The sequence below is a fragment of the Microcaecilia unicolor genome, chromosome 1 (assembly GCF_901765095.1).
Source record: "Microcaecilia unicolor chromosome 1, aMicUni1.1, whole genome shotgun sequence".
In the NCBI taxonomy this organism is placed as follows: Eukaryota; Metazoa; Chordata; class Amphibia; order Gymnophiona; family Siphonopidae; genus Microcaecilia; species Microcaecilia unicolor.
The window spans coordinates 435,487,490-435,497,162 of NC_044031.1; the positions used below are offsets into that span (position 1 = coordinate 435,487,490).

General features: G+C 40.0%; 1 protein-coding gene across 1 annotated transcript; it reads left to right on the forward strand.

The window, feature by feature from the left end:
• The first annotated feature begins 1,487 nt into the window (after positions 1-1,487).
• MC5R (melanocortin 5 receptor) lies at positions 1,488-2,465 on the forward strand. The gene has a single exon (XM_030190110.1). It carries the CDS (start codon positions 1,488-1,490, stop codon positions 2,463-2,465), a length of 978 nt encoding a protein of 325 aa, XP_030045970.1.
• Positions 2,466-9,673: the final 7,208 nt, after the last annotated feature.

Below are 9,673 nucleotides of genomic sequence, written 5' to 3' on the forward strand. Positions count from 1 at the left end.
TGCATGAGGTAACAGACTTCCTATGCAGGAAAGAAGAGCTAACATTTCTATCAGCCAAAGGCAGAAAAGCTAGACTTAAGGAGAAAGGCCACTGCAAGATGGTGAGTGAATATACAGGTAAATAGATCTTTGTTTTTTCTATTTTTTTTTTTTAATCCCCAGTGGGCAGCTTAAGTAAAATAATAGTAGGCTGTCAGGATTTGCTCAGTTCATTGTAGTGACAAGCTGAATATTTGTTCAGATGGCTGTTGCTGAAGCATTCTAATTAGTTAACAAAGCTCAGGATTGCATGAACAATGATTTGACAGAATATTAGACAGCTGGAGTGGGCATAAGAATGCTATGACACTTGCTAAATATGACAAAGGACTTCTACGCTTAATGCTTATTTTTAACCTAGTAATATATGACAGATGAATTATTATTGATTAACACTGTACCTCTTTGCAGTTTTAAAAAAACTTAAGTGTTGTGCAAAAAGGTTAAGAGCAATATACTGTTTTAGGTGAAATTATTCTTGATTTCTTGCCCTCTGGATATGCACAGTTTGTTTGCTTTCTGAGAAAGTCAGTAAATGCTGTTTGATCAGAGAAGTAAATATTTTGTGGGGTTTGTGGTTGTGTAAACAGAACACCATATGGCAATATATTCTTAAAATGTAAGTTCATAGAAGGAAAGGGGATGGGATTTGATATACCACTTTTCTCTGGTTACAATCAAAGTGGTTTACATATTATATACAACTATTTTGTACCTGGGGAAATGGATGGTTCAGGGGCTCTTTTACTAAGCCGCGTAAGCCAAATGGAGTTACCGCCTGGCTACCATGTGGCTCTTGCAGTAATTTAATTTTTGGCGCATGGCTGAGTGGCATTAGGTGCGCATAGGTCATTACTGACCAGTTACCAAGTGAGTCTTTACCACTAGGTCAATGGCTGGCAGTAAGGTCTCAGACCCAAAATGGACACGTGTCAATTTTCATTTTGCCGCCATATCCATTTTTGGCAAAAATGTTTAAAAAGGCATTTTTTACAGGTGTGCTGAGAAATTATTCTGCGTGTGCCCAAAAGATGTGTCTACACTACCGCAGGCCATTTTTTTCAGCGCGCCTTTGTAAAAAAGGCCCCTCAGAATCACAAGGAGCTGCAGTGGGAATTGAACCCTGTTCCCATAGTTCTCAGGCCACTGCATTAATAGTCTACTCCTATTCCAAACTATTAAACATAGACCCTTATAACAGGGGCTTGTGTTAGATATCTGGTCAGGGAATTTTACAAATAATACCCAAAGAAAGTGAAAGCACAAGGACATGATATCCCAAAATAAATGAATCTTTCGGGTGTTTTGGGGCTTACACTTCTCGTGTGTTTGTTCAAGTTTATTGCGCTTTCTTTTTTGCAAGGATTTGCCATCTTTTGGGGAATTGCATTGAATACATGGTCTGACAGCATATCAACCTGAATGGAAAGACCACCTTTCCCGTAGCAATGAACACATCCCTCTGGCTGCATTTTTCAGAACTGAACTCAAGCACTTGGGGTAACAACTTTACTTCACCTACAGTCAAGAGCAAATCTTCATCATGCGAGCAGGTGGTCATCACAGCTCAGGTGTTCCTCATGCTTGGTATCATAAGCCTTCTGGAGAACATTTTGGTCATCTCTGCAATAGTTAAGAACAAGAATTTGCATTCTCCTATGTACTTCTTTGTCTGCAGTTTAGCGGTAGCTGACATGCTTGTCAGTGTGTCTAATGCCTGGGAGACAATAACGATATATTTGATAAACAATAAGCATCTTATTATGGAAGAAACCTTTGTACGCCATATTGACAATGTGTTTGATTCCATGATCTGCATATCTGTAGTGGCTTCCATGTGCAGTTTACTGGCTATAGCAGTAGATAGGTATGTCACAATCTTTTATGCTCTACGGTATCATAACATCATGACCATGAGGCGAGCTGGGGTTATTATTGCATGCATATGGACCTTCTGCACTGGCTGTGGGATCATCTTCATCCTCTATTATGAGTCAACCTACGTCATCATTTGTCTTATTACAATGTTCTTCACCATGCTTTTCCTCATGGTGTCCCTGTACATACACATGTTCCTGCTTGCTCGCACTCATGTGATGAGGATAGCTGCTTTGCCTGGCTACAACTCAGTTCATCAGAGGACCAGTATGAAGGGGGCCATGACGCTGACCATATTGCTTGGCATCTTTATAGTTTGTTGGGCTCCATTTTTTCTTCACCTCATCCTGATGATTTCTTGTCCTCAGAACCTCTACTGTGTTTGTTTCATGTCTCACTTCAACATGTATCTTATTCTCATCATGTGCAACTCTGTCATTGACCCTTTGATCTATGCCTTTCGCAGTCAGGAAATGAGGAAGACCTTCAAGGAGATTATTTGTTGCTACAGTTTGAGAATGGTCTGTGGGTTGCCTAGTAAATATTAGGAAAATATGCTTTTTGGTCATGGAGAACTAAATACAGCAAAGATAACAGAAAGAATCAAGAGGTACATGGATCAGAATTAAATATGTTTACATATTCTCATATCTATAGCATATTATCATGGGCCCAATCAATAAGCAATACCACCAGTCTTGTGTTTGTTATAATTGCTAAAATATTTATGTGTCACCTAGCACGTGATTTTCTAGCCAAATTACAATAAAATATTTATTTATTGATTAGGATTTAATTACCGCCTTTTTGAAGGAATTCACTCAAGGCAGTGTACTGCAAGAATAAGTCAAACTTAAGCAACAGACAATTACAGCAGTAAAATTATTCAAACAACAATACAAAGTATGGCATAGTATACTACATTACAATGCCATCATAATACACATTAAAACATAGGGTGTAAGCAAAGATGGAACAAATAGAGTAACAGGAGTAAGGAAATAAGGACTAGTTAAAGAGAGTTGTAAATAAGGTCAGAAAGGTGCTTGAACACTATCTTGGCTAGGGTAGGAGTGGATAAACATAATATGTGCAGCCGGTGTCATTCTTCAGTTAAAGGCCTGGTTGAAGAGCCAAGCTTTCACCTGCTTCCTGAAGTAGAGATAGTCTTGTGTTAAGCAAAGCCTTTCAGGGAGTGCATTCCAGAGCATGGGGGCTACTCTGGAGAAAGCTCACTTGCGGGTATCACATCGTGTGATGTCTTTTGGAGAGGGTGTGGTTAGGAAAACTCCTTGGGAGGACCTTAGTGACCTTGAAGGTGTGTAGAGGGAGATCCTGTTCTTCAAGTAATCTGGGCCATTTCCTTTAAGGGCCTTGAAGGTCAAACAGAGAGTTTTAAATTTATAAAATGTAACAAGAAACAATTAAATTACAACAATAGCCACATAATAGGTCAATATTCCCTCAAGCATCACTTGAGTCCCCAATTAAAAATAATTAATAAAACTTTTAAAAAAGTTATTAAAAAACAGGGTAACAATATTTAGGGGGAATACATGGGGGAAAATTAGGGGTCTTTTTACAAAGGCGTGCTATCATTTTTAGCATGCACTAAATGCTAGAGACGCCCATAGGAATATATGGGCATCTCTAACATTTAGCGCATGCTGATTTTTAGCATGCACTAAAAACACTAACATGCCTTTGTAAAAGGACCCTTTAGATACCATCATTTTCTTTCTTTATATTAATTTGCTAATGCTCTTGTTTCATATGAACACTGCTATTTTGTAATTCACTAATATAATCAGCTGTATGTAAAGAATAAATGTGACCTGTAATGCATTTGTGATCAATCTAAATGATAGTGCCATTTGCATTAGGATGCTAAAAATAAAGGCCCACTTCACACCGCATCCTCTGCGTAGAAGATTATGTACCTGCAGGAAAGAAAATGAATCAGCTAATTTGTCCATTTGCTGCAGGAAAATATCTCCTTGATTTAGGATATATTATTAGCTGGACAATTTCAGTTTGAATCTGGTTGCAAAGGTTTATTGTTTTGTTTTCTGGCTCCTAAAAATAATTTGATTTCAACAGTATTTGAGGGTGTAAGCATCAGACAGAATTTTGAAAAACGTTTTCCTAGTGAATTTATTTTAATTGTTGATAAGTTCATGCTGTATGGGTCAGTTAACAGGGAAGCAAAATAAAATGAACAGTGAGACATTTAACTAAACTGTATAGTGCAATTCTATCTTTGATCAAAAAAATCTGAAGTAAGAAAAAATGGGGATCCTCTCACCTTCCTCTCTTGGGTCCTTAAATTGTTTTCACCCTCTTGGTTTTGTACCCATCACATTAGTCTCTCCCCTTTTCTCCACTCTCCCTTTCCCCATTTCTTTTTCTCTTTCTCTCTCTTTCTTCTCTGCTCCTTTCACTGTTTCTTCTTCCTCATGCTTTTCCACCCTGTGCTCTATCTTTTCTGTGCTGCTTACTGTAACCCTTCATCCTTTCCCCCTTCTCTTGTAGCTATAGCAGAGGAGTAGTGTAATGGTTAGTAGAGTGGCCTGAGAAACAGGGGTGCTGGGTTCAAGTCCCACTGTGATTCCTTATAACTCTTGGCAGGTCATTTAACCTTTCATTGCCCCAGGCACAAAATAAGTACCTGAATATAATATGTAAACCACTTTGTAATCAAAGAAAGGTGGTATATCAAATCCCATAATCCTACTACTAATCTTTTGTTTCCCCCATTCATCTTTTCCTAAATCAAAATTCTGCTGCATGACTTATATTCCGTCCCTCTCCTCATTGGCTCCCTATCCATTTCCGCATACAGTTCAAACATCTCTTACTGACTTACAAGTACATTCACTCTACAGCTCCTCAGTACTTCTTCACTCTTAATTTTCCCTACACTCCTCCCCAGGAACTCCATTCACTGGGTAAATCTCTCTTATCTGTACCCTTCTCCTCCACTGCCAACTCCATACTCTGTTGCTTTTACCTTTCTGCACCGTATGCCTGGGTCTCTGGCCATGTTCAAATCTAGGCTAAAAGCCCACCTTTTTGAGGTTGCTTTTAACTCCTAATCCCTTTGTTCATTACCCATGTCTGTCTTATCATTCCCACCATAAGCAATTCCCTTATCCTTTATTTGTCTTGTTTGTCTGTCTTGAATAGATTGTAAGCTCTGTCGAGCAGGGACTGTCTCTTACATGGTCAGTGCACAGTGCTGCGTATGTCTAGTAGCGCTGTAGAAATGATAAGTATTAGTAATCTTAGTAAGTCCTCTCATCCCCTCTTCCTCCTTCCTTTTTTGTATGTTGTGTAGGATTTAATGCTGGAATTCTAGAAAGTTTGTGTACCCAAATTTCTGACTTGCATGTGCAACTTATAGGATAAGGTCAGTTGTGTGTATAACTTAATAGATTAATTAGATGCTAATTGGCCTCAACCAGTTATTGGTTATAATTGGTATTAATTGGAGCTATGGGGGAATTCTATATATGGCACCTAAAAAAATCTGTGCAGAAAATATTTCCACCTAAGTGTGTTCTATAAGCAGTGCCTAGATTTAGGCATGGTATATAGAATATGCTTAGTTGATATCCCAGTGCCTAAAACTGCCAGCACATAGATTTATATTCTATAACTATGAGCATAAATTTTGAAATGCCCACAAAATGCCCATTTGCCAACCAGGGGCGTAGCTAAACAACAGATTTTGGGTGGGCCTAGGCAAGAAGTGGGTGGGCACCAAGTGTTCTCCCCCCCCACCCCTCCCCACCCCAAAAAAAATATCTCAGCTGGCGAGAAAACGCTTCTTTCCACCTTGGCAGTCTGAAGCAGGCATGACTGAAAACTGAGAATGCACAGGTGCTGGTATTGTGGAGAGTAGTGTTTTCATTATCATTAGGGGGAAGTTTTCAGCTGGCGGAGCTTGGGATCCCCACCAGCTACCGCTAAACATGTGCTACTGTTGGGGGGCCTGAGCCCTAAGTGGGTGGGCCCTGGCCCACCCAGGCCCACCTGTGGCTACGCCACTGTTGCAAACTATACTCACACCCCCCTTTTGCCTGCACACATTAGAAGTTAGGCGCACTCCGTTACAGAATATGCTTAACGAGTTGTGCGTGTAAATTCTAATTATTGACAATTAGTGCTCATTATTGCTTGTTAAGTTCTGTTAACAATGCTGATTGGCTTGTTAAGCCAATTAAGTTACACTCGTAGTTATAGAATATGCTTGGGTTTTGGCGCTGATCTCTAGGTGAGCTATATAGAATCCGGGGGGAATTGTCAGCTGTGCGCATAACTGCCCTTGGTATTGTTTAAATTGCATGCTCAAATTCCAGAGCATTCAACTCGAAGATGGACATGGGCCTGGGAGGGACATGGATGAGTCAGGAGCGTGCCAGGAAGTTACACGCTCAGGTTATAGAATACTAGCATTTCCACGCTTAACTGCCTGAAGCTAGATGCAAACATTTACACCAGCTATTTGGCTGGCATAAGTGCTCACGCCTAAACTTAGGCACATAATGGTGGATTTACGCTAGTATTCTATAATGGCAGCAGTGCGTGCAACCTACTGTTGTAGAATCTGCGCTTAGTAAGCATTATCTTGGTGCCTAACTTTAAGTGATTTTTTTATTTATCTATTTTTAAAAATGTATTTACTGCTCAGTCCTAAGTTCTAGATAGTTTACCAAAATAAACACACATAATGTAAAATAACACAGACGTGAAATATACAAAGAACAAATTCCAAGCAATACAATAAAATAGAAGTAACAAAATTAAAGTAAATCAAAAATAAAAGTAATATAAAAATTAAAAACAGTCAGCAGAAGCCTTAAAATCAATTATAAAGCTGGCTTAGTTAGTCACTCTGTAATCATTCTATAAGATCTAACATAAATTTAGCAATATTATTTGCTTCTCAGGATTGGAGGTTATTCCAATTTACCCCCTGAATGCTCCATTAAGTAACACACATCATCTAGCAGTGTTTTGGATACACTCTGGATGCACACTGTGGTCAATGCTGACTTCAAATGCTGACTTTGGCACTGATTATCAGGTTATAAGTAGTGCCGATATTCAGCTTTCGTGCTGTCCTAAATCCATCCCAAGAGATATCTTATAGCAAACTGAATATCACTGCTAGCCAGATATCTGACAGAACCACCCTCGCTCCATCTGCAGGCCACCGTGGTACTATCTGGATAGCGCTGGGGTAGTCTGCAATGATTTTCAGCGACATTATCCAGGTGAAGCTGCTGAAAATCCAGGGATAGCCCTATTGAGCACCTGCTACTCAGCTAAGTAGCTTTGAACATTAGCCAGATACATTTATGAGTCTATATGCAGATGCAGCAGACAGTGGAATTAAAAACAAAAAATACCGGCTACAGCTTTTTAAAACAATACACACACACACATAAACACACACACACACACACACACACACACACACACCCACCCACACCCACACACACACACACACACACACACATATATATATATATATATATATATATATATATATATATATATATATATATATATTCATGATCCCAAATCACCCAAAATAATTAGTTAATGGGCTTCAATGATTTAATTATTTGAGTTAATAAGAAGCACTTAATTGGCACAATGGTACATAAATGGAATTTTCTGCAACTTGAGGGGGCGTGGCCATGGGAGGGGCACAGGAGGGTTATGGGCGTTCTCAAATGATGCATGCAGTGTTACAGAATAGCAGATATCTGGAATTAACTTGTGCACCAGGTTTCAGTTGGTGTAAGTCCTTGCACCCAAAGTTGAGCAAGGAATTCAGTGCTCAATGCTATTCTTTAAAGAGCGCTCCCCCCAGAGCACCCTTTCTAGAATAACATTGTGTGCTCATTTTTATCTGTGGCTAATTTTTTAATGCCTTGCTGTACCCTACGCCTGGAATAAACTTCCTGAGCCCCTACGTCTTGGCCCATCCTTGGCCACCTTTAAATCTAGACTGAAAGCCCACCTCTTTAACATTGCTTTTGACTCATAACCACTTGTAACCACTCGCCTCCACCTACCCTCCTCTCCTCCTTCCTGTACACATTAATTGATTTGATTTGCTTACTTTATTTTTTGTCTATTAGATTGTAAGCTCTTTGAGCAGGGACTGTCTTTCTTCTATGTTTGTGCAGCGCTGCGTATGCTTTGTAGCGCTATAGAAATGCTAAATAGTAGTAGTAGTAATTTCCCCCTTAGTGGGAATTTTTGAGAGCACTGTCCCCATAACTCTAAAAAGATAAGCACCCAAATTTCAGACTAGTGAGCAAATTTGCACGTGCAACTTAGAAAATAAGGTAAGTTACATGCATAATATAATTAATTAGCTGCTGATTGGCATAAAGAACCAAATATTGACTATAATCAGTGTTACTTGGACTTAATTGCTACTAATTGGAAGCTATGCATGTCACTGCCCTTAGTATTGTATAAGTTGTGCACTCAAATTCCAGAGCATGCAACTGCCAGGGGGAGGGGTGTGGACTTGGGAGGGACATGGGCAGGTCAGAGGCCTAACAAGCAGTTACACACGCAGGTTATTGAATACTAGCATTTGGGCATCCAGTTGCCTTCAGTTAAGTGCAAGCATTTATGCCAGCCATTGAGCTAACGAAAGTGCTCACAACTGATGATAGGCAAATAAATGTGGACTTACACTAGTATTCTATAATGGCAGTTCAATGCACAACTGCTGTTATAGAATTCACATTTAGTTTGCATCATCCTGAAGGTTAACTTAAGGAGATCTGTTTGTAAAAAGTGAAATTCTATAAATTATTGCTTCAGTGTAGGCAACCCAATGCCATATGCTTGGTGACAAGATTCCATTGTAGAATACTACTACTACTACTACTACTACTATTTAGCATTTCTATAGCGCTACAAGGCGTACGCAGCGCTGCACAAACATAGAAGAAAGACAGTCCCTGCTCAAAGAGCTTACAATCTAATAGACAAAAAATAAAGTAAGCAAATCAAATCAATTAATGTGTACAGGAAGGAGGAGAGGAGGGTAGGTGGAGGCGAGTGGTTACATGTGGTTACGAGTCAAAAGCAATGTTAAAGAGGTGGGCTTTCAGTCTAGATTTAAAGGTGGCCAAGGATGGGGCAAGTCGTAGGGGCTCAGGAAGTTTATTCCAGGCGTAGGGTGCAGTGAGACAGAAGGCGCGAAGTCTGGAGTTGGCAGTAGTGGAGAAGGGAACAGATAAGAAGGATTTATCCATGGAGCGGAGTGCACGGGAAGGGGTGTAGGGAAGGACGAGTGTGGAGAGATACTGGGGAGCAGCAGAGTGAGTACATTTATAGGTTAGTAGAAGAAGTTTGAACAGGATGTGAAAACGGATAGGGAGCCAGTGAAGCGACTTGAGGAGAGGGGTAGTATGAGTAAAGCGACCCTGGCGGAAGACGAGACGGGCATAAGATTGGCTTTGATATGCCCATTGTTAGGCACAGCCTCTTATGCCCTGGTGTGCCAAGTGACACGCATAGTTTGTATCATTCTATAAACTGTGGGCCCGATATTCAAAACTATTTAACTGGCCTGATTATCTCCTGCTGAATATCCGCGGTTTTGCGGCTAGTCGCTATCTGGCTATACAGTGTAACATAGTTGGTTAGTCGCAGATACTCAGCACTATCTACCCTTCTCCATTGAGAATACTGACCATTTAACCCTACTCTCAGTTTT